The sequence below is a fragment of the Spermophilus citellus genome, assembly GCF_964194105.1.
Source record: "Spermophilus citellus genome assembly, chromosome: 14".
NCBI lineage: Eukaryota > Metazoa > Chordata > Mammalia > Rodentia > Sciuridae > Spermophilus > Spermophilus citellus.
In genome coordinates, this window is record NC_138194.1 from 26,379,623 (window position 1) to 26,405,951 (window position 26,329).

The 26,329-nt window shown below is 33.8% G+C and overlaps 1 protein-coding gene across 4 annotated transcripts in view; it reads right to left on the reverse strand.

Annotated features, from left to right (window-relative positions):
* Nucleotides 1–26,329, reverse strand: part of RB1CC1 (RB1 inducible coiled-coil 1) — a 74,137-nt gene that overhangs the window by 5,145 nt on the left and 42,663 nt on the right. For 3 of the 4 annotated variants that reach the window (XM_081266227.1, XM_081266226.1, XM_081266229.1), the window contains 14 exons: nucleotides 25,992–26,162; nucleotides 22,558–22,742; nucleotides 22,157–22,343; nucleotides 21,995–22,076; nucleotides 21,653–21,714; nucleotides 19,674–19,777; nucleotides 19,104–19,230; nucleotides 17,119–19,019; nucleotides 6,471–6,636; nucleotides 4,934–5,042; nucleotides 4,604–4,844; nucleotides 3,139–3,193; nucleotides 2,188–2,235; nucleotides 468–526 (listed from right to left, as the gene is read on the reverse strand). In XM_081266227.1, coding sequence (XP_081122353.1) covers nucleotides 468–526; nucleotides 2,188–2,235; nucleotides 3,139–3,193; nucleotides 4,604–4,844; nucleotides 4,934–5,042; nucleotides 6,471–6,636; nucleotides 17,119–19,019; nucleotides 19,104–19,230; nucleotides 19,674–19,777; nucleotides 21,653–21,714; nucleotides 21,995–22,076; nucleotides 22,157–22,343; nucleotides 22,558–22,742; nucleotides 25,992–26,162 — 3,497 coding nt within the window. The remainder of the gene's footprint in view (nucleotides 1–467; nucleotides 527–2,187; nucleotides 2,236–3,138; nucleotides 3,194–4,603; nucleotides 4,845–4,933; nucleotides 5,043–6,470; nucleotides 6,637–17,118; nucleotides 19,020–19,103; nucleotides 19,231–19,673; nucleotides 19,778–21,652; nucleotides 21,715–21,994; nucleotides 22,077–22,156; nucleotides 22,344–22,557; nucleotides 22,743–25,991; nucleotides 26,163–26,329) is intronic. The other variant, XM_081266228.1, reaches the window with a different exon arrangement.

Genomic DNA, 26,329 nt, shown 5'->3' on the forward strand with positions numbered 1-26,329 from the left:
ATGAATAAATCAAATAAAGGTGCTGTGTCCATAAACTATTTCTCTGACTTATCTAGGAAAATTGTTACATTATTCAACTGAAATATTTTATAGTGTATTATGAATTTGTGGCATATCAATAAAAATAAAAATGAGGAAAATCAAGCCTTTCCAATATAAAATTAAAAGGACATATAGGAGATTTAAGAAGTGTAACCAGTTGAACTGCTAACTATAGCCAAACAGGCTTCAAGAATATTTTTGTGATTGAGGATACCATAATAGCAATAATTTGGGATGTAATTCTAATGGTTCCAGGATAACAATTTAGAAAAACTTTGCTTTCTAATTTTCTTTTACTACCTTCAAGTACAAAGCATTTGGCTCAAAGAGCATGGACTGGAGTGACCATTAGGACTAAAATAAAATATAAATTTTTTTCACAGAAAAAAAAAAAAAAACCCATGAAATAAAAATAAAATACTTACTCTCTAATTGCTATCTTTTCAGAGTGCCGTGAAGATACTGAAGACATGCTCTGCGACATCTAAAAAAATAATAGTTTATGAACCCTTTATATTTACAGCATCAAATGTGTTCATTGCAAAAATGTTTTCAACATTAATCATATTTAAGTCTGTATCCCAGCTTGAAAGAATCCAAATTAGCACAGTACTCATATTCAATAACACAATTATTTTATTAGTTTTATTAGGCAAATTTACCTTCATTTTTTAACTTATGTAGTTATTTTTACATATTTGGTTGAATGAAAAAACTGATACTAGAATCACATATTTTTTACATTGGAGAGACACAGTTTTAAAGTTTTACAATTCTATCATGTTAGTTTTTAAATATTTCATTTTTGAAAAATCAAAATCCAAAATTATCTTTAAAAATATCTTACTCGAAATACTTAAACACAACTCTGAAATGGGATGGGATGAGGAGGAACACAACATTCTAAGAGCTAGGAATTTCCCACATCTTTTGAGTCCTGAGATGCCTCAGTTTTTATTTTTTATTTTTTTAAAACCCAGAGGCCGGTGGGGGAGAGATTGGGTCTTGCTAAATTGCTGAGGCTAATCTTGAACTTGTGATGCTCTATCTCAGCCTCCTACTTGCTGGGATTACAGGAATGCACCACTGTGCAGAACCAGATGACTATTTTAAATAATCAACAAACAATGAAACAAGTGGTAGCAACTCATTTTTTTCTTCTTCTGATGAAATAGAAATGGTACTTCCTAACTGATATGCAGATGCCATAGCTCAGCTGGGACTGTTCCACTCTTCAATTCATTTATTACATCATCTTGTGATAATCTGGGGCCTGTGTTCCAAGGTCTGTGGGCCTAAAGGAATTGCAAGAATGCCTCTCTTTTCTAAGCAAAGCAGGCCCAAAGCATAACCACAAAAACTAATTTTGATGCTATCACAATGGTATAAGAAAGAAAGCAGATATTTCATTATAAGATATTTAAAAAGCTTAATTCTGAAAAGTAACTCAAAACTTTTCAAAGTACTAAACCTAAGCCTTAAACTGTTTCTATTTCCTTATAAAAATCATAATTACTAGAATTTGAAAAAATGAAGCAAGTTCCTTATTAATACAAGTGACTGGCTGTAAAATGGGCAGCTGGAGTAACTGGTTAAAAACAACAACAAAAATTACAGGTTAGAGAATAGCCAAGGTAGGTCAAAAGACCATACAGAGAATTTTGTCTTTTAGACATCTGTATTTACAAGATTCAGCAAAAGATACAATGTATGAAAATTATGCACATCCGGGAAAATGGCATGTTTATGAGGCCTAGCTCTAATTTTTTACTTGCTGACTGAAATAAGAATCATTACTAAGATCCCAAACACAAATATTCATGAAATTCTAAAAAATTAGTTTTCTTAAGAGTCAAATACTACGATTTTCAATTTTTTCAAAGTTATCTTAAAAAGGTAGTTCACTTGGTCAGTTCTAATCTTAATTTTCACCAATACATATTTGTCTTTAAGCCATGACAAAGTATGAATCCACAGTTACAACTCTGACCTGACTTTATTACTCTGAATCAATAGTAATCACTGACCAACATGGTTCATCAAATACTAATAGTAAAGCATCATTCTTCATATGGTATGTTTTTGTAATGAAATATAATGTAAATAATTTTAAAATGTTAAGATCAAATCTAGGAAAAAACTTACCAATCTTTGATTTAATCGCTTATTTTCTTCTTCCTTCAACTGCAGTGTCTACAGGTGGAAAAAAAAAGAGACCTGTGGTTTACCCTTATACCTATATAAATATAAACAGCTGACTGTCAAAAATCTCTTATATTCAAACAAATGTATGGTCCTGGTACAAAAAGTTAATGGGGATGTTATTTTTCATGAACTCTTTCCAACTGTTTTAATTTTATTTAGCATTTTAATGCAAATGAGAACAATTTTAGATACATTTACATAAGCCAAAAACTATTCAACTTTATATATATTAGCATGGAGTCTGGAAAGAGGTAGTAATTGAGACCTATTCTCCAAAGAATTTGCTTAAGGTCTCATGTAAGTGGAGGAACTTGCATTTATATTATGTCTTTAATAACAAAAGCATAGAAGCTGTATTTGAACAAAGTTGTACGATTTTGACAATGGATTTTTACCAAACAAGCTTATTGTAAGCAAAAGATATTGCTGAAGATCTTAAAGGATTGGCCAAATGTGTTCAATTTTGTATACCACTGGAAGGAAACCCTTATTGCCAATTTTCTCCTGTTCATTTCAATTAATCTTTATTGAAAACATATTTCATTATCTTTATATTTTTGCAGATTTACAAAAATTATTTTTGAAATAAATATGTATAACTCATATTTATGTTATTTTGCTGAATTCTGCACTGATGAGTAAAATCGTTATTTCATATATTTATTTTATTAAAACCACCTACCTTTTTCTTTTATACAGAAAAAATTCTTTGGAAAACTATGAAAATGAAAGGCCTGAAATACTGACAATTTTTAGCCAGTAGGATCACAAATGACAGGACTTCTAAAAAAGAGGTAGTCTATAACCTATATTTCAAAATAAAGTTATTTAAATACTTTCCCAAAGTGGACACATTCAACATGGTATTTCATGAAGAGAATTTTTACTCACTCGTTCTAAGAGCATTATCCTCTGTTTTTCTTCAGACAGCATAGGGACATTTTCTCTGTAAGTAAAAGAATAATTTGTTATTAGTTGTAGCCTTCTGAAATTTTGAATTTCACATTCTTCAATAAGGTTTTGGAAATGTAAATATAAATGCAGACCATGTTTCAATATTGTCTATTCTGTGTATTAGACCTAGATTTGTAAATTTTTTGAAATTATAAGCAAAACTTGTTATATATATCTAGGGGCAATGTCTATTTTCCCCAGATAATAAGAACTGCTCTTTCTCCTACAAGAGTGAATTCATTTTTGAAATAAATGTACTTGAGGCTATATATTTTTCCCACACCATCACTTGTCACATTTATGTTTTTGACACTTTAGTTTGGAGTAATTCAATACTAAAAAGAAATATCCATGTCTAGCCATTAGGTATTCAAATTTCCAAACATAAAGACTTTTACCTTATTGTTTCTTGTGAGAGAAGTACCCTAAACTATCAATTTTGAAAGTTCACATTCTATTTTTAAAGTATTTTTGGCTTGTAGAAGTTTATCAAAAAACATTTAATGGCAGGTGTGGTGGAGCACACCTGTAACCCAGCGGCTTGGGAGGCTGAGACAGGAGAGTTTAAAGCCAGTCAGCAACAGCGAGGTGCTAAGCAACTCAGTGAGACCCTATCTCTAAATAAAATACAAAATAGGGCTGGGGATGTGGCTCAGTAGTTGAGTGCCTCCAAGTTCAATCCCTGGTACTGAAAAGGAAAAAAAAAAAAAAACAAAAACAACTTTTAATTAACAACTAACCACATTTTAGTGAAACCTAGTCTTTTAAAATCTTGTCCTTAGGTGCATGGGGGCAGGAAAAATGGTGGGATGAGATGGACATCGTTATCCTAGGTACATGTATGACTGCACATATGGTATGACGCTACATCCGTGTAAAACCATATAAATGTAAAGTTGTGCTGCAGTTGTGTACAATCAATCAAAATAATTCTGTTACATATACCTAATTAAAATAAGTAAATTTTAAAAAAAGTATAGTAGTAATCAGCTACCCAGTTATTCAACAGGAAATAATAAAATCTCTTCCTTAGCTTTTTAAAGCATTTGTTTTTAAATTCTAAAATTTGTTTCATTATCACTTTTTTAGATATTTTTCTATCACATTATACTCACTTTTTTGCATCATTTTGCTTTAGCTGCCTCTCTTACACACAGAATGTAGCTATCTTATATTTTTGCCCTGAGAGGTTTTTTTAATACGATTTATTTCTGTCATTCATATAGTCTATTACAAGTTCTCCCGACATGTTTATGCTTTGCATTTTTGAATTACACTTTATATGGATTGTGAGCCATCAGTAAAGTTAAAAATACTCCCTTTCCAAGCTTTATAACTTACAAAATGGCACTACAAACTTAAAAAACCTTAAAATAATACTGTATAAGACCGACATACTTACTGAACAGACATCATGCTTGTCTCCATTGCTGAATCCACTCTTCCTTCATCTGTTGTTTCCATGGCTGACCTTTCAGTTTCACCTGGGAGTTCAGGGGCACAAGCTCCATAAAGTTCTGGGGCTGTTGTTATATACGCTGAAGGAACAAAACTGCTACTACGCAACTTACTGACTTCTTCTTCAAGCTTTTTCTTTTCCTCAAGCAAACGAGCTCGATCTTCAGAAAGTGACTCTATCAAATCTGAAAGACCCCCAAATTGAAATAAGCATTGAGAAAATACTTCACGTGAATTTTCATTAAAAAAAATCATATTACAAAACAGTACTAACCTTTATCCCGTTCTTGTTGCTGCATTGTAGTTTTTAACTTATCACTAAGATCATTTATTATGTTTTCTTTTCTCAATTTTTCTCTTGTTAAAACAGTATTAAAGTTGGTCTGAAATGATGAAATAATAGCTATTTAAATTATCTGAATACACTTACCAACTACAGCTAAGAAACTAAACTTGCAAATATTTTTTCTATAACATCTGTGTATGAAAAAGATCATGTGATTCACTAATATATATTTTAAAATAAAAATACAATGTAATCTGGTAAAAAAATATATTTTCTTGGCCACAATTTAATAACTTGAAAATGAATTCAATTTTTTCATTATTGTCCATATATTTACAATTAGAGGAAAAGCACTAGCAAATGATTTTTATATTTTGGAGAAAGAAGTAAAATGATCTATAATAAGAGTGTTGTTACATACAATTTTTTTTTTTTTTTGCTTTGAGTAATCTTCCTGCCTCTGAATCTTCCTTTTGTTTTTAGCTAAGTCTTGATTATTATACAAACCTTTGAGAGCTAACTTCATTCGGTTTTTCTTAGTTGGATATTTGTAATAAGCATGGGATCTGTTTATTGGCTAGATTAATCACTACACAACACTTTCACACTTTCTTACTACAACATTCATATATCCAAGTGCTTTGGTGGATCACATAGGTGGCAATTTAAACTGCAGAATTTCTTCTTTAGGACTGAATTTATTAAGAATTTCATCTACAAAATTTCAAATGTTCTTGAAGCACAATAGAAATAGATGACTGATGAAATGATCTAAAATAATTCTTTTCATCTGCCTACCCTTTCCAGTTTCAAAAATCTAAGAGCTTTTTGTTTCTTGAATCAACAAATAATGACAATAATGTTGGCAGCAATAGGAAAACTTAACAGGAAAATAACTTGGTATTTTTAGATGAAGACCTAGTATAAACTCATTAATTTATAATCAGTAAGCACACATGAGCTGTCAGAAAGGAATACTTACAAAACAGCTTTGTATGAAACCACTTATGTTTTTATTATTTACATATAGAAAAGTAGTATACATTTATAAAAGCAGTTAAATGATTTTATTTTATGAACTTTCAAAAGAAAATCATTAGGTACCTTAGAAGTCATCTCTCAATGCTATTTCATAAATATTTAAAGAAGTTTTAAAATATGAAGAAGTCAATTAGATGGCTGTCAATTTTATACTTCTGATTTTAATCAATTAATTCATTTAATTCGTTTTAGAAATCCGAAATTATATATGTACTCACAAAACAACTTGGAGAAATCAAGAGAAAGCTCAACTGCATTTAGAATGAATCATAAAAGAATCTATAAAGAATAAATTCTTAAAAACAGGAGTTGTCACTCAAGTAATAATTCTTACATAGAACTACTGGTTACTCATCTCCCTGAATACTTGCTTTCCTTGGCTTGTCATGGGACATATTACTGTTTAAAATTATTAAATACATGTCCTTTTCATAACATTTATCTTTATATTTCATATAAATGTAATGAAGACAGGGGCACATACTTGTTGTTCAGCAATCAAAGATGTTCGAACATTTTGCATTTCTTCATTTTTTCTTTTTTCTTGCTCTTCAAGTTGTTCTAGAAACTTAGCTTTTTCAACCTGAAGCTTTTCTTGAAGTTCAGCAATTAAGCTTGAAGAATCCTCTCTGGTAGAATCAACAGCAGGACTTAAAAATTGAATATAGTATTAATTTTAAAAAACTATGCAATCACAAATATAACAAATATCATATTGAGGCTATTATTGACCATAAATGAATATAGCAAGAAAGATATCTGTATGAACTCTCTGCCTTTATAACTAAAAAGTTAATAGAAACTAGCAAGAGTTTAATACTATATGCCAGTAACATGGCTGATTATATCAGATAAATTCAGCATGCTGCTCTATAGCTTTTATTGGAATATGCAAAATTCTATGAATTTCATGGTCATCTTCAAATTTTAGTAGTCCTACAACTCTAATTTATGTGACAACTGAAGAAAAATTAAACACACACCCTCAAGATTTCTTTTGTTGAAAAGCTCTAATATCTATTATGTAGATTTTAGTTAATTTTTCTAGGTGATGAATACTACAAAACTAAAATGGAACTTATGTGTTTTCACCAAGCAAGCCTACACATTATTGAACTCATTCATGTTTGTCAGAATCTCTTAGCAGTTGCCAAGATTCAGAGAAAAGGGAAAAAAAAAACACATTTTAATGATTATTTTCTGGTATATGTTAATTATTATTATTTACTTTTAACCTAATAATCCTTTTCATTAAAAAAAAAATCTGTCCAAGAAATAACAAATACCTTCAAAAGTGTTAAAATATGCTACATCAAAACAAAGGTGCTGCTGTGTTGTTAATTCCCTAGCTAATTTCATTACTAGTAACTTATTGTTTTCAATGTGCATTCACTTGGCTTTAAATGGTATTTTAATATTTTCAGAATCATGGTATATTTTATGATCAATATATTTAAAATGTTTGTTTTTCCCCATGTAATCTCCTATCTAGTTACACAACAGAAATGTACAATCAGTAATGTTAACAACTAATAATCACATTGAAAATGGAGATTCTTTTATCTGTAGTTCCAAATTTTCTGACCAAATCTACTAACTTGAATAAACTTGATACTCAAATTTTGATCCTGAGGGACAGATTTAAATGGCCAAAGACAGAATATGTAATTTGAAATGATACCCATTTTCAAAGTATGAGACTTCTGAATGACAAATAGGCTGGAACAGAAAATCCCAATTCCATAACACAATTAAAAGGACAAGGTAAAAGATATGTTTTCAAAGTTTCTCCTTTGGGGTATAGGAGAGGGAAATATCCAAGTTAAAAATCTATGGCAGGGCTAAAACATTGGCAGGCTACATAAATGGAAATGTTAATGAGAAATTAGAATTTCAAAAAGGACTAGTACTATTAATACTGAAGTGTTCCAGGTTAGAGTAGGCTTAAAAAATCCTGTTCAGCTAATGTCTTCCTTGAAGAATTATCCCTACAGGCAGAAAGTAAACTGGAAGTGTTGTAAGCACAAGGCAATAACAAGAGCTGAGCACTGTAAGAAATCAGACTGCAGAATTAGGAGGAAGACAGACCACAAACAGCAAATGTTTGGAATTTTATTGTAAATGCAATGTAAAGGCATTAAATATTTTCATCTAGAAAGAAAGAGTGTGAATTTAAGTTTTTATTTGGGATAGGGAGCAGGGATTGAACCCAGAGGTGTTTAACCATTGAGCCGCAGCCCCAGCCTTTTTTTTTTTTTTTTCTTTTTAAAATATATTATTTAGAGACAGGGCCTCGATAAGTTGCTGAAGCTGGCTTTGAACTCAAGATCCATTAGGCTCCCAGGCTGCCGAGAGGACAGGCGTGCATCACTGTGCCCAGTGAATTAGGTTTTGAAAAGATTATACTATAAGGATGGATACTGGTAAGAAATCAGAGCAAAGCAAACAAGGCTGAAGGAGAGAAGGATGACATTAGGTTTATATTACAATGAAATGGTTTTGTTCAAATTGTGGGAGTATATGAATGGGGAGATGTAACAAGATGGGTACTACCTATAATTTCTAGGAGTCTTGCATCTTTGAATTGCCTAGTGCATGCACTCTATTCCAGGGTCAATGCTGTGCTGAGATGACATAGGTAGAAGAAATGGCTCCATGCACAGAAACAATTGTCTTCTTTGAAGACATCATATCACCCCTACTCCAATAAGAATAAGCCACACTAAATGATTAGCATAAGGTATATTATATGATTACTGGCAAGACAGCAAACTTTTGATTGTAAGAAATGCAAAGAAGGAGGGCTTAACATGTAGAGAATCAGTAATCATCCACTGCTGGGGCCTGGAATTTCTTATTGGTTCTTCAATCTGGCAAAAAGTATATCTCATGGAATACTGTTTCAAGCCCTCATTAGAAAATGTTCAAAATGACTGTCAGCTAAGAATTCTTCCTTATTTTACATTACGCTAGGACCTAAAATGGCCTGGCTTCAGGAAGAATTAACTCTAGCAATGAACAGCTAAAAATTGTGGTCTTTACTAGCACCATGGCCTAGCTGTCTTTGGGGATCTAAGGAGGTGTATTTTGGGGCCAAGAAAGGCATGAAGAAAAGATTACATTACAATTTAGTTGTAAAAATATTTTGATTCAAATACCACAGAAATCTAAGAAATTTATCTTAAAAGTTGCACCGACATCCTATCAATATTCACATAATTCTTTTTAAATATATATATATATATATCCCCCAAACAAACCTTGAAATTAAAATCAAGGAAGAATAAACATTTGTTATCAGTTAGGAAGTATAATACCATTACAAAGAACTTGAGAGTGGATTAGATAGTTCCGCCCACTATCACTAATTAAATTCTAGCAAAAACTTCTGTTGTTGTATGCAAATATTTCTAGTAAGCAGAAAATGTGCATTGAATATGATCTAGTCTAGATGTTTGAAAACTCTCTTAACATGGATTACTGATTATATTAAATTCAGGCCTAGTAAATTTATTTACTATTATTTACCGGGTTTTTAAAAACCTTTCAGATTAAACAATGAAATTAAGACAAATTAAAATGCTCCCACCCATACTCACTGATATCCACATCACTATTTCCTGGAAGCAACATAAGCTTCCAGACATAGCAAATTAACCTCACATGCATACTGCACCAATTTCTTTTTCCATAGGTATGTGAAAGCCCTTTCTCTTATAGTCTCAAAAACAATGTAAACTGTTGATTTAATATTGCCCAATCTGATTTTAACTTTATATTTCCTCAATCCCAAGTAGACTGGACAGCTACTCCCTTACTGATCATTTGATATTTCCTCTTCAGACTACCTATTCATATCCTCTGGCCATTTTTCTCATGAACTATATGTACTCTTTTCTTATTGACTTGTAGAAGATCTTTGACATAATAGGTAAAAAATACCCTTATTTATTTCTTGCAAATGTTTCTCCATGGAAGTTAGTTACTCTGTGTTGTTTCTGGCATATCCAGTAATCAAGTAGCAGAAGGCTTGGGAGAGGCGCTGGATCGTGTGTCTTCATATTAGCATCATTCTACTTTTCAAAGGATATTAATGTAAAGGTTATGAAAAAGAAGTCCAAAATGCAAAAAAAATCCACTGAGAGTTTCATATTCCACAAAAACTAACGCTTAAGGAATTACCACTTACAGAATTTTAATTTAGTAATAAAGAATATCCACAATTTTATGAAACAGCTATTTAAATATTCATCTTTTCTCAATTATACAGCACTGTAAAGTTGGATTTTTTTTCCCTTATATTTCAATCAAAGAATGCTGTAATGGAGCAGATGCGGAGGCAAATAGGAAAACCCATAAGTCAAACACCAAAGTGATTTGCAAATATGTAAAATGTCACTCTTCTCACTAACTTTCATTTTAGAAAATAGTTCAAAAATCTTAATTTATGTTAACATGCTACTATACTACCTTTTAAATTTGTTTCGACTTTTAGTACAGAAAATACTGACAGATACAACCCATATAAATAAAATCACTTTTGAGTTCTCAATTCTGTGACAGTAAAAGGACTCTAAGACCAAAGTTAAGAGAACTAATGCTTTTGGTTTTCGAAAATTCTGTTGAGGCAGGATGATTACCAAGTTCCAGGTCACCCAGGGAAACTTATTAAAACCTTGTATCAAAAACAAAATGGGGGGTGGAGGTATATATTTAAACAAAAGTAACACACAGAATATAACTGAGAGTGCATATGTCCTGCAAATCGTAAAATACCACCAGGTCCTTAAGAAAACAAGTTTTCTAACCCCTGATCAAAAGGCAGGCATCTAAAGGCTGGAATGGTGGAAAGGATATATCATATGCACCTTGAAAGTCCAGAATATATTGGTATAATATATAAGTATAAATGGCTCTACATTGGTGCTCTACAGGACAGGGATAAAATCTGACATTCAATGAATGTAATGGGAATGACAGGACTGTACTATGGCAGAGGCCAATGGGTGACACAAAACCATCATAAACATGATGAAGCTCCACCATTGTAGGCAGGAGAGCCAGAGCAGTAAGCAGAAAATCTGTCCCATAAAAATCTTCCCAAGTGGTTTTGTCCCTTAGGCTTTAATAAAACGGGCTGTTTAAAGGCTCATTAAGACCATAAAAAAAAAAAAAAAAAACCCCACAACTGACTCTAGTATTCAAAAAATGCTAACATAAGAGAATCTTCTAGATCACTAAGGTCTGTTCCAGTAATCAACTATCTATGAGAGGGATCTGTGGCCTTTTCCAGATGACCAGAGGACTACTTTGGCTCATCCTAAAGCCATTCAGACCACCAGGAGAAGGACAATATTAATACTCAGGTATGAAGAGTCTGGGCCCTGTGGGTCTCTACAGGTATACCATTATGTCTAGAATCTGTAGTGCAATAAAAATAAAAAATCTGGCATAATCCCTACATTGGGAACATAAAGAAACACTTTACTGAAGGAACCTCAAGTAATGAGGACTACTACTGGTATAAAAGTTCAAGTAAAATCTCTAAATTTCATAAGAGAAAGGGGAGATTTCTATCAAATTCTCATTTAACCTACATAGGTTCTAGCCAGAAGATAAATGGAGACTAGTAATGGATCATCATAAATTTAATCAGGGACTGACTCCAATTAGACTATTGTTTCAAATATGATCTCTTTGCTTGATCCAAACAAGGCCCCCACTACCTGAGACACCTAGCTATTAACTTGGTAACCTACACCTCTACTGTAGGTCAAAATCCTATCATTATAGGAACAGGTGTCAACATTTTGTTTTAATGAGGCAGACAATAAAAATATTACCCGAATGATCTCTACTATAATTACTCAAGTATCAACAAAGGCAAACACAGGCAGCAGATAATCAATAGACATGGCTTATAATCTAATAAAACTGTACCACATTCCTCCCCCCTTATCTGTGGGAAATTTCAAAACTTCTTGGTATATGCCTGAAACCAATACATACATACTCACCCACGACAAAGTTAAATGTATAAATTAGGCACAGTAAAGGGAACAATAAGATAATTAAAACAATAAAAAGGGATGTGAGTGGGGTCTCACAATATCCTACTGTAGTGTACTCACCCTTCTTGTGATGAGCGATGATAATGTCTACGTGATGAGATGATATGAGGTAAATGTAGTAGCCACTGTAATATAGCACCAAGCTACTAGTGACTTTGTGATGAAACATCAGCCTTAACAATGCTGGCTGACTACAGGTTAAGTAAAGTCATGGATAAGGGGAGGGAATGGGACTACTACATTTACAAATTGTCTTTACATATTAAGGATGGCCTTGTAAGGTAGTTAGCAGTTTAGACATAAGTCTGATTGACATGAACAAATTCAATGCTTATACCTATTTATCTTGGAATATCACTAAAATGAATGTAAAAGTTATTCTTATTTATTAAAATATAATTCTTCTGGGGAAAAAACTGATGATGTGAATCCTCAGGTCATCATACTGATCTAACACATTTGATAGTGATGTGCTGCTCAGAACTAGTACAAAGGAACTGGTGAATACCTGAACTATGGGGCTACACGCATGCCAAGTGGGCAATGAAGCCCATGAAAATTCAGTCAGGAAACACATTAAAATTTCTAAGTGTCCAGTGGTCCAGAGCATGTGATGTCACTTCTAACATGAAGGAACAAGATGCTGCTGGGTGATCCTTTCTGAATCAGCATACAGCACATTTGTGCATGCTATTCTAAGCCATTTACCAATAACTTATAATACTGCCTATCTGTGTAGGGCCCAGAATCAAGATGCCCTGAAACAGGCCCAGATAAACATGCTAGCTTCTCTAATATCACAATTCCTAGTAGATGTTTAATGTGTTTGTAGCAGAAATGGATGGTATATAGATTCTTTTAACAGTTATAGGACAAATCACAATTAAGACCCCTAGGATTTTGGCGCAGATAACTATTTTTCTTTCATAAAATAGCTTTAGGCTTGCTACTGGGTCCTTGTAGATACTGGAAAACAATGGGCTAAGTTACCATGAGACATTAGCTGCCCAATACAAAGTACTGTATCTACCCTATCAAGCCATGAAGATAGATATGCATAGCAGCACTGCTTTAGTAAATAGATATGACATATATAAAACCTAGGTCAAACAAGTTGTGAAGGCTATAAGGAAGGTACAGGAGCTTCACTGTCCTGCTACATTGCCTCTTTTATATATAACTATAGCACTCATTCTGAAGGGGGAAAAAAAGGCAGGCATAACTCCTGATGATTCTGCACAATGCTGATATTCTTCAACAGTGCAGGACAAGCCTTGGTGCCACACTGATGGGTACGCCCTGAAGAACAGGACCGAAGGGAAATCTTCCCAGGAGAACAGTGATTATATATATATATATATCTGAAATTGCCATAAAGAGAAATGGCCAGGGGTACAGATGTACAATGATTCACAGAGACCAGGTAAAAGGCTTACTTGGGCACTGCAGAAATGAAAAGAAAGTGAACTATTTAGTGAAGAAATTTGTGGAAAAGGAATATGGATGGACCTCTTAAAATGGGAATAAAATGTGAAGATCTTTGAGTCCTCTGATAACATTATACCCACTACAAGAAACCCATGTTACTAATCATATGATGAGGACGAATGTTTCAGTGGCTACCAATTAACTTGTTCCTCTACTCACATCTCTTGCACAGACCAATGAAAAATGTCCACAGAAGCAAACATGAGTTTATGCATGGACTCAGTACCATGGGATTGCCCACATCAAACAACAAAACAAACTCCTCGTATGCCAAAATTCCCTAGGGAGACAGTCAGCCAGCCACTTGACAGCAGGCTGATTATATAGGACCACAGGCTGTTTTCAAAAGATTAGTTTCTCTCTGTATGTAATGAAATGCCATGCTTCTAATATTTATGTCAAAACTATAATTCCAGAACTTAATGATGCAGTCACTAGAATTGCTTCTGAATAAGGTAGTTTACCATAAAAGATATAGAGCCATGATCTCATGCTCACAGAAGTCATCAGTTTTGCCACACATGTCACTGTCTACAGCAATTTGACCTGTTAAAGCTGTAGACCAATCTACTCAAGATACACAGTACTAGCTGTGACATTTCACACTCCAAAGTTAATGTCCGATGTAGTACACACTCTGTAACACATTCGATAGTGATGTGCTGCTCAGACCTAGTACAAACTCTGAACCAGAGACTACTATGTAATATCAATTTTCCCACCGTCAGAAAGAAGCAGTTAGAGAAACAGAAAGGAAAATTGTAACAATCCAGTGACAGATAAGGGAAAATTTATGATTCTGGGTCATGCTGACTTAGATAATTTAAAGAAATTAACTAGGAGATAAAACCAGGGTCCCAATGAACTGGAAGAAGCTTACACTATTACTTGTCCACCTAGGGCTCCTCATGATATTGAACATGCAAAAAACAAACCAAAAAAGGCTGTCATTTTGATGACTGATCTTCATTATCAATGGAGATAAGTTATTCCTATACAATGAAGGCAGAGAAGAATATTAATGGAATCCTGGGGCATTTTCTTTGGGTGTTTCCTGGCACTACCATGCACTGAAAAGAAAAATAATGGAAAAACTACAGCAACTTTGTTATAGAAGTATCATTAATGGCAGTATCTTCAGAAACAAAGATTGGAATCATACTATTAGGTAAAGAACTAAGATCAGAGGAGGCAATAGCTAAGGTAATAAGTGAAGTATTAATGGAAGGAAATAGCAAATACCTACTAAAGTTGCAAAACTGTTTAAAAATTTATAGCCTACACATATTAATCCAATTTTAATCTTTAACCCTTCTCCCACTTACTAATTTGTGAAATCAGGTTTGATGATGGTAGTTAATTTTATATGTCAGCATTTAACTGACAAAATACCAGACCTGTGACAAAGCAGAAAAGGAAATAAACATTGAGTGTTCACCCTAAAAGGGCTAGAGTGACATCAGTTGGAATCTTACCTTTTCAAGAGAAGGTAATGATATGTTACAAGGACATAAGGTACATCATGTCAAACAAACAAGTTACTGAAGTGTCTTTATTTGGAAGTTCAATACCAGGCAAAAGAGATATATGCCTAACTGTTTACTTTAAATAGGGTATACAGTGCTGGATTGTTGTGTCCCCTCAGCACTGCCCTTATCCCTTCTGTAATCTTTTAACATGCTACAAAGCACAGATTATACATTTCCCAGAATCCCCTGTACAGTTCAAGTTTGCCATGGGAAAAAACACCCGCATGGTTTGCAAGGTGGAAGAAAAGCCCAGACTCATTTTCCAGAGGTGGTTGTAGTCGTACTTTCATAGAAGGTTCCTGGCAAGTAACAGAAATGCCCAATTTATGCTGCAAATCGAACTGGACCACCTGTGCTTTGAAGAGATTCTTGAACATTGCATCAGATTGTCAATGAGGCAGAAAGAACCAACCATCAGTTTTGCTGAGTGCTTCAGTTTTTGTTTTCCTGATACATCCCTTAGAGCTTGATAAAAAGACTCAAGAGTAAACTTCAGCCAGGCTCTTCTAGGCCCCTTAGGGTTCAACTTTGGTTGGCAACTGTTCTTGTCTGGTCTGTGTTGTCCAGTCGTAGCAAGAAGCTTGGTAGTCAGTTTAGAGAGAACTCCTCACCCTTAATATCTATTTTTCCTCAATATCTAATCAAATTCCTCATTCCCTCAGCATCCTAGGCTGCCTTAGGTAAGAATCCTGTTAGGTCAGTTTGGCCAGAATCCTCAACTCCTGATTCCTTCTTTATGAACTGTGGATTGAACAAGAAGCCTTGCATATACAAGGTAAGCACTTTACCACTGTATCACACCCCCAAGCTTTTAAAATTTTATTTTAAGAGAGCATCTCACTAAGTTGTTGGCCTCAAACTTCTAATTCTCCTGCCTTAGCTTCCCTAGTAGCTGGGATTACAGGGTGACACCACTGAGCCTTGACCTGATGTTTTCTCTTAGTAATTGTCTATTCACTAATTCCCACCTTACTCCTTGGCTGTAAGCTTCAACTTGTTCATGTTGTATTCAGAATTGTATCCAGTTCTATTTTGAGATCTCTTTTCCCCTACTGCAATAGGTCTGAAATATAATCTGTTCTTATCACTTTAATTACTGTCTAGCTCTGGTTCTTTGACAAGCTTTCCCATTGGCTTTTTTGCCCCCAGCTCTGTTAACATTCATACAAGCCCTAATTCTTTTGTTAATCCGTCTGATCTCTCTAGACTACATGAAGAGGTCCATTTTCAAACCAGAGAGGAGATTTAATTGTACAACACTAAAGAATTATTACAAAGAAGTCAAACAGAGGTTGTTCAAAAAGTGCTAAGCAAGAAACAGAAGTTAAAATATAAAATAAATATCAATATATTTACCTTGAGAATCAATGATGGAACTAATTGTTACATTGATTATATTCTAGAAACTCTTTATTGGGCCACAAAATTCCATCACAAATTCTCAAAAGTACCAAAATCCATCTTCTTTGATCACAGGGCAGTAACAGACATTAATAATAAGAAGAATGTAAAAACAAAAAAACCAACCCACAACTATGGCATCAAATCTGAAATTTCAAAACATTTTCTTTCCAACCAGAGAGAAAATAACATTGTAATATATCAAGAAATAACAACAAAAACATATTCAGTCTATGATTTAGCCTTTACTAGACAATTCTCAGACAAAATTAATACTCTCATACTAAACATAGAGCCAAAATAAATGAAGTGAAGAATTTAGTAAAAACCAAAAATAAAAATAAATGAAAAATGGTAAGGGAAGAGAAGCTCCTCAAAAAATTTCAAATTTTCAAGAAAGCATCTCTGAAAAATCTGAAATACTAGTTTATTTTTTAAAGCCACTAATGGATTTATTAGTCTGTTATGTATAATATTTGGAAGAAACCTATTTTTAAAGTATAAAATTTTACTTCATAAAAATATCCCAATTGCTACATTTTACCTATGGTAACAGGTAAATCAAGGTACTATGATTAACATGCACAATATCCAAATCACCAGTACTTTAATTTTATAATTACAGACTAAACTTAATTCTTACCTTTGTGCTATTTGATTCTCAAGATGTTTAACTTTTTCTAATAACTCTTTCTCAACAACTTCTCTCTCCAATTTAAATTCTTTCAGGGCAGCCTGAATAGCTTCATCTTTTTCACAATTAAGCTTCTGAATTAATTGTTCTCTGTCTTGATCGTGGCTCATGACCAATCTCTCTTTGTCTTTCTCAAGGTTCTGGATAATAGCTTCATATTTCTCTTCTTGTTGGGTGATTTTTTCTTCTTTTTGTTTTTCAAGAGCACTCAATTCTGAGTCCAATTTACTCTGTAGTTCAACTATTTGTTCTTTTAAGTTTTTTTCTATTTCGAATGCTTGGTGATGCAAAGATGTTACTTTGGCTAATTCGGCTTTCAGAATATTAGATTCTTCTTCGTGTCTACTAATTAACTCTGAAATGCACTGATCTTTTTCAATTGTCATTAAAGTTCTTAGCTCAGCTAAGCCCACCTGATAATTTTCATTATTATCTTGAATCTTTTGGTTTAATTTACTTATTTCTGTTCTCAAATTTTCTGTCTCTTGTTCAAGGAGAGATTTCAAGGTCTCCTTCTGCTGCGTTCTGCTTTCTTCTAGCAAAATTTTTATCTCATCAGTTTCTGCTTCCTTCAATGCAAGTTCAACCTCTAACTTGCATCTCATGTCTGACAAATCAGAAACCTTGACTTTTAATTCCTGCAGTTGCTGTTCTTTTTCCTGGATAATCATGGCATGAGACTCTTGTATCTGAACAATTCTTTGTTGATTTTCTTCTTTCAATTTCTCCAAAGAAACTCGGTGGTCTGTCATAACTTTCTCAAACTCTTGTGTATGCCTGACATGCAGTGTGTCCTCTAATTCTTTCAGATGACTTTGTTCTAAGCACTGAAGTTCTGTCCTCAATAACTGTATCTTCTCATCATTTTCAACATGGAGCTTTTTTAAGTCTTCTAAAACTACCTCTCGTGATTGTTTCAGCTCTCTGATTTCACAATTTTGTGTGTGCATTATATTTTCCATCTCCAACAACTTCTGATCCTTTTCATTCTGTAGGCAAATAACAGCTTCTTTTTCATGTTTAACCAAAGCAAATTCATTGTCTTTATTTTGTAAAACTTCCTCAAGGCATACTAGGTCTCCTTTCAATTTTTTTATTTTGTTTTCATTTTCTTCACTTTCCTTTATTAGTGCATTGAGCTTACCTTCATATTCACTTTTTAAAGACTGTAGTTCTTTTTGATGTTTTTCTTTTAGTGTTATTTCCAGGGAACATTTTACTTTTTCAATAATGTTTCTTATTTCCAAAGCTGTACATTTTAAAGAATTTGAGAAGTCACACTGTTCTTTTTGTACAAATGTTCGGAAGTGGCAAAGGTCTTCCTTGATGGTTTGTATACTGCAGTGAGAGTCCTGGGCAACAACTCTACATTTTTCCAGTTGAACATTCAGAGAAGCATGATCTCCAAAATCCTCTTTACCACATGTGTTTGTACCCTGCATACGTCTACTATCTATTGCATTGATAACTGATGAATAAAGTGATTCCACCATCATCTCTGGACTCTGAGGATCACTTATAGGATTAGGAGAAGATAAATTTTCTTCTATCACAAACTCATTCACGGCAGACATAAAATCTGATTCAGGACTCTCTGCCAATGAATCCAAGTCTAAAGAAACTTGGTGTATAGTCTGTTCTATGTTTGGATGGGGGATAGTTTCAAAATCAAATGTATGTGCATCAATGCTATCTGGAGATAATTCTTCCAAGGGACATACTGCAGGACATAAGGGGTCCTGAACAGCAAGTGGAGGAGGAGTTCTCGGTGAGGTAGTAGTTGCAATTCCTGTTGCACTTTCTATCCGTGGGGAAGAAGTAGACTGTGGGGATGCCTGACTCACAGATGCCTGGAAGACAAAGAGAAAGGCTTAAAGAGCTATAGCAACACAAACATTTACACTAAGAGAAGTATTTGAAAGAACTTCTTTTGCCTTTTGTTCATTCAGTAGATCTGTAATGGTCTGTGACATTTCATCCAAACTTTGTGCTGCCTTTACCAAATTATGTAGGGCAAGTACATGCTGGTGTAGAGGTTCAAAGTCACAAAGTAAAGGGACCCTGAAACAGAATGCAAGCAAATTAGAGTTCTGATTTCTTAACCAAATGATGGGTGACTGCATACAATTTATTTCACTGTCAAAAAAAAAAACTATAATATAATCATTCCTTTTTAATCAATACCAGGAGAATTGGCAGAACCCTGAGTTATTATCAGTAAAATGGTAAGTTACAAACCTCCTAACATTATGACAAGTCAGAGTAACAGCAAGAAAGAAATAAACTGCATGTGAGAGGTAAAACTTTCATCTATTTTATCTTTATTTTCTGAATGTTTATATTTTCTCCCAGAAATTTCCTAAGGAGTCATAGGAGAACCAAACTATCATAAAACATCTATTCTGGGCACCTTCTTAAGAATACTGGTGCTATTTTCAACATTTCTAAATCAATGAAAACATTTTAAGGTTATAATTGAATTTAAAAATAGTAATGACACTTACCTGAGGAATGGCTGAACTTCTGAGGGACAAAATGATTGAAGAAACTGTAAATCTTTTAATGAAATATCTGGAAGTTCACAGTCAAACTTTCGAGGCTTCCGAGTCTGCATAAAAAAAAAAAAAAATTTTCTTTTTATCAAAAGTGGTTTCTTAGTGTATTTGAACTCAATAAAAAACTGACCAAAAAAAAGTATACTCATATCCACAATGAAGAGGATAAAATAAAAATAAAAGACCAAAGAAGACATGGCACACTACTTTTAGGAACCTTTAATAGACTTGGCATACATATTAGCAACCAACTGATAAGGCCTACTCTTCCCATTTGCCTTAGTTTACAAGAATGCTAATACTCCAACCAATATTTTTTTTTTTTTAGTATTTTTTTTTTTTTAGGTGTAGATAGACACAACACAATGCCTTTATTTTTACATGGTGCTGAGGATCCAACCCGGGTCCCACCCGTGCTAGGTGAGCGCTCTACCGCTGAGCCACAATCCCAGCCCCTCCAGCCAATATTAAAGAAAACCACTCATGGTCTTAGTCATATTCTCTACGTTTTACTAGAGCTCTAGTATGATCATGAAAGACCAACCTAGCCCTCTATCTATTCTTATATTCTTATAATGCCTTTCTGCTATAATATAGTTTAAATATAATATTAATATAAGTTTAAATATAATATTAAATATAATATAGTTTAAAAGTATTCTGTGTAATACCGCCTTGCTATTCCCTTGACCTTTCCATCACAATCTCTTTATAAACTCGTGGTCAATTTCAACTTAAAATCAAAACAAAACTGGAAAACCTACCATTTCTTTCTTTACGATATAGGTAAGAATGGAGTGTTTTAAAATAACTAGAATTGTTTTTCTGTCACTATTCAAACAAACTTAGGGATTTTAAGATGTTCTTTATTAAAAAGTATTTTGGGATAAGTGAGTATGGCAATGCCTTCCTATTATTTCATCTACTTGTAGATATTTAAAAATATATACATTTTTAAGCTGAGTGGGGTGGTGCATGTCTATACTCTCAGCTACTTGAGAGGCTGACCCAGAAGGGCTGCAAGTTCAAGGTCAAAACAGTGAGACCCCGTCACAAAATAAAAGGGGCTGAGGACATATAGCCCAGTGGTAAAGCACCCTTGGGTTCATTCCCCAGTACCACAAGAAAGTTTTTAAAGCCACAGGTATGTGCACTATAGAAACATGCTTAAAGCGAAGGGGTTAACATGGGAGTGGTGGGACCTAGCATCTTACAAATTTCATTGTTCAATCCAAATGTTCTTTTGTTTCTTATTAAAAAAAAAAAAAGACCTATGCGGGGCTGGGGTGGTGGCTTAGTGGTAGAGTGCTTCCCTAGCATGTGTGAGGCACTGGGTTCGGTTCTCAGCACCGCATATAAATAAAGGTCTATTAACAACTAAAAAAATGTACATTAAAAAAAAAAAAAAAAAGACCTTGGAACATGGGCTTGCTTAGTAATATACCAAACTAATTTTTCATGGGTTATTTTTCAGGAATTACTGAAGAGACAGTCCCTGTCCCCCATTCTGATTTGTCAAGGCACTAAAAGGGAAGAACTACAAGAGGAGAAAGGAAGAAGTAGATATCAGAAAAGGCAAAAAACAAAAGGGCGGGGGGAGGGAAAGAGGAGGGAAATGGAAGGGCAGAAGAAAGAAGGAAGACGAGGGAAGAAAAGGAAGGAGAGAAAAAGTAACAATAATAAACAAGATTATTCTATTCCTACTAATTCTAACAGTATAATATGAGGTATCCTCCTATGTGATGAAGACTCTTAATCAAAATTATAAATACATCCTAAAGCTTTATGTTGACTTTCAAAGCCAAATACAATTTTACATTGATTATAAAAAATTGTAACAATTTCTGTTTCTGATAAGTGCTGCTACTTCTAGGAAAAAAGATTTTAGAATGTACAACTGTACTCATGGTTAGAAAATAAATACATACACAAAAGGAAGGAGGCCAGGAGTCTAGTCCCCGAAACAGACGGTTTCTTAAAAAAGACTTCCCTGTAATAAAGAAATTATACAATATGGTTATTTTGGAGCATTAACTTAAGGTTTAAAAAAAATCTAGTTTTTAAAATGGTAAATTAAAACTAGGTAATACTTCAGATTTAAAACTTTACAATGGATTCAACTCTACAAATAAAGGAGAATATTTCTCTAGATTTCAATAATATCACCTACATGCAGGTCAATGCTACAGATAATTTATATCTATGAAATAAATTAAGACTTCCTTTTTCCTTTAAAAAAGTAAATAAAGTTGTGAATGAAGAACACTTACTAAATAATTTCCCAAAGGATTCCCTTTTAGACTTCTCAGCTTCATACAATCGCTTTCCATCTTTGACTAAAGCACCAGCCCACTGCAAGAGGAAAGCTAATGTCAATAACACTAATGCTTAAATAATATTAAATACAATTAAAAAGAAATCAAATTGCATACCTCCCTGTAGTGTTTAATGAACATTTTTCTCCTCACAACCTCAACAACAGCTAAGCAGTACATCTGAGGAACTGTACTAAGAGCTTCAACAATTTTGACTCTTTCTAACAGCTCTATTACAAGACGGAGCAAAGCTTGCAATTTCTCTCCATCTTGATCAGCATGTAGCATCACAAAGCAACACCACCTAGAGAATAAAATCCATTATTGTCAACAGCCACATTATTAAAAATAATGTCTTTTTGGATGGGCTAAGGAAATCATGACAATGCTATAAAAATTGACTACCCCAAGGCTAACCAATATTCAAAAACAGTGGTAGGGAAATACTACTTTTATCTCTGGGGAGAAATACATTTCAACTCAAAAGATCCTAAATTAGTTATGACAGAATCACTTACTTTAGTCTGACATGTAGATTATTTGCTAGTTCTTGTTTGGCAGTGGTACACTTCTGTTTAATATCCAACAGTTTTCTATGATTTTGCAACATAATCATCAACTGATTTGCATGACTCAGGCACAAATCAGGTAATACAGATGCATCCTTCAAGTTTTCAGCTCTCATCTGATTAGCTAAAAATCCCTTTGAGAAAAGATATTTTAAAGGGCATTTTAATTTTGTTTCAAGAATGGTGTGAACATTCAGTTAAGAGAAAAATCTCTATTAAATATGAATTGCTCTAACTTCAAACAAAGTATTTGTTTTGGTGGTGCTAGGAATTGAACCCAGGACCTCACGAATGCCAGCAAATGCTTTACCACTAAGCTATATTCAGGCCTCAAATAGGATTTTAAAAATCTGGCATTTTTCTGAATGTAATAAATGCATTCATAACAATACTTAGAATTAAGAAATTTTTGCCCAGTTAAGTTTGTTGCATTTTTCAAATCAGAAGAAAACAAGAAGATCCAGAAGATGTAACTTATCTAAGACATACTTAACAGCTGAATTGAAATACAAGGGGGGGGGGGGGCTGGGGGCGTGACTCAAGCAGTAAGGAGCTTGCCTGGCATGCACGGGGTGCTGGGTTTGATCCTCAGCACCACATACAAATAAAAAAATAAAAATGTTGTGTCCACCGAAAACTAAATAATGAATAAATTCTCTTTCTCTTAAAAAAAAAAAGAAAGAAAGAAATACAACCAGTACAACAGACAAAGAATTATCCAAATATGACAAAATTCATTTTTTTCCTTTTGTTTAAACTGAGAATTGAATTCAAGGGCATTCTGTCCCAGAGCTACATCCCAGCCTGTTTTTAACTTTTCTTTTAAGAAAGGATCCATCCAGGCACCATGGCACATGCCTGTAATCACAGCACCTTGAGAAGCTGAGACAGGAGAATAGTGAGTTCAAAGTAAATCTCAGTAATTTAGTGAGGCCCTAAGCAACTCAGTGAGACCCTGTCCCTAAATAAAAATTTTTATAAAAGTGTTGGAGATGTGGCTCAGTGGGTAAGCATCTCTGGGAGGGAGGGAGGGAGGGAGGGAAGGAAGGAAGGAAGGAAGGAAGGAAGGAAGGAAGGAAGGAAGGAAGGAAGGAAGGAAGGATCTCACTAAGTTGCCCAGGCTGGTCTTGAACTTGCAAGCCTCCTGAGTAGTTGGGATTATAGATAGGTGTGCACCACCATGCCTGGCTCAGTTATGATAAAGTCTTATAAAAGTATTAACATAAAACAAAGTTTGCAAATGGAAATTCAAAGAAAATACATTGATAAAGGAAAATTACTTTTATTATTTACTGAAAATGCTGATTTTGGTTTTGCCTCTTTGCAAGGCATTACACATCATTAATATTTAAAAGGCACAAACACCTTAGTCTAGCCATTTTGAGACTGTGACTGAAAAAAATATTAGAATATGGACATAAAAATAGATATTGGAATATTTAAACAATATTTGTAATAAGAAAAATTTACATAGCCCAAATGATCAAAGGAAGAATGGTTAAATAATCATGACTGATTCTAGGCAGGGTTAAAAATGAATGATCCAGGGCTGGGGATGTGGCTCAAGCGGTAGCGCGCTTGCCTGGCATGCGTGCGGCCCGGGTTCGATCCTCAGCACCATATACCAACAAAGATGTTGTGTCCACCGAGAACTAAAAAACAATAAATATTAAAAATTCTCTCTCTCTCTCCTCTCTCACTCTCTCTTACAAAAAAATTCTCTCCTCTCTCTCAAAAAAATCTACTAAAAAAAAAAAAAATGAATGATCCAGGAGAAACAGTAAAACATCAGGAATGTAAAGTTTTCTGTCCAGTAACAGTAGGCTGTGACTATATGTATACAAGATCTAGGAGAACAAAAGATCATAATATTCTTTGTTTTTTCTTTAAAAAATAATCAAGAACATGAAAAGGCAAGATTCAGCAATCAAAACTAATAAACAAAAAATATAAACAGACACAGGTAATGAACTTAACAGATAAAAATTTTTTTAAAATACTGTGTGCTAAAATGTGATCATAGAGATAATGGATAAGACAGATTATTTTCAAAGAAAATTTGAACAATATACACCTGTAGAACTGGAAAATGAACAACAAAAATAAGACATTAACAAATGGTTAACCAAAGCTAGTCATCATTCCAACAAAAACTTATAACTAGAATCACCGAAGGAAAAGGCAAAGTGAGTAAGGCGAAAAGCAAGAGAAACTGACTAGGAAATTTCCTAAATGACATAAGTCATTAAGCCAAAGGCAGATCAAAGAAGCTCTGCAAGCCCAATGCAGGATCAATAAGAAAAAAGCCACACCTTATTACATCATTGCAAACTGCTAAAAACCAAATCAAATGCTGAGAAAGTCCCTCTAACAAATAGTTAAACATCCTAGAATTCCATACCAAGTGAAACTATCCTTCAGAAATTAAGGTGACTTAGCCATATGTGGTGGCATATCCCTATAATTCCAGCTGCACAGAAAGCTAAGACAGATCCCAAGTTCCAGGCTGGCGTTGGCAGTTTAGTGAGATCCTGTCTCCAAAACAACAAACAAGTAAGCAAACAAACTGGGGTTGTAGCTCTGAGGCACTACGCTTCTGGTCTCAATTCTAAATAACCCCATGACCCCAGTTCTGGCCTATCAGCAAAATATAATTTAAAGAGATTTGAAAAGGACAAAATTAAATCTGACACTAAAAACTAGTAAAGGACAATCTAATTTCTATCATACTGTACTACATCAGTAGGTAGTACAAGTTTTACTTTGGGGGAAAAAAAAGGAAAGAGCTAATGGGGGATATGCTTGTTTATATTTTTTAATCAAAGAGAATAGCCAGAAAATACTAGCAGAGGAAAGTTAAGGTAGAAAAGAGCAAGCATTAGAATCTGATTACAAAATGCAACTATTTGGCTTGGGGCTGTGCTTGCCATAGTACTTGCTGTATTGGAGGACAGGCAGCCAAAAATGAAATATTAACCAATTCTTCAAGACTTCTTACTTTTCTTCTGTTCTTTTAAGAATTTCATTTCTTGCCCTTTTAAAAAATTTTTTGTTTCTTTTTTTGGGGGGTGGGGAAGCCAGAGATGCTCAAATGTTTATAATACAATGACTACTTTTATCATATTAAAAAATGTTGAACTTCTCCCTTTCCTCCAGCTGTGATAAGTACATTCATGATTTATATTTCAACTTTCAACTAAAGTACACTAAAGTCAATTTATTTAATCAAAGATAGCCATTAGAAATATGCCTTGTTGTTTATTACATTGAAACAACAATAATACATTACCAATACTCAAAGTGAAAATATGGTGCTCACCAAATTGATTCTACACAGAAACTAACTACAAAATCTTTTTTCCTAAGAAGTCAGAAATAGGTACCTGAGCGAGCTCTTTCTGTTCATTTACCAGCCGGCCACAGCTAGCAATCATCTGGTCCAGTGCATATAGCCGATCTTCAAGCCCTTTAATGGCTTTCATATTCTGATTATCAAGTTTGGCAATTGTTTGATGGCATTCAACTATAAATGGGCGAATAATCTTTGGATCAAGCTAAAGGACAAGGAAACATATGAATAAAAATTTTCAGCAAAAAACTTTAAATACATTTTTATTTGATGTATAACCTCAGAGAAATAAAAGCGATACAGAAAGATAAAAGAAGAACAAAGCACTGGAAATCTAAGTTATTTATTCACAGAAATTCAACAGAATGCATA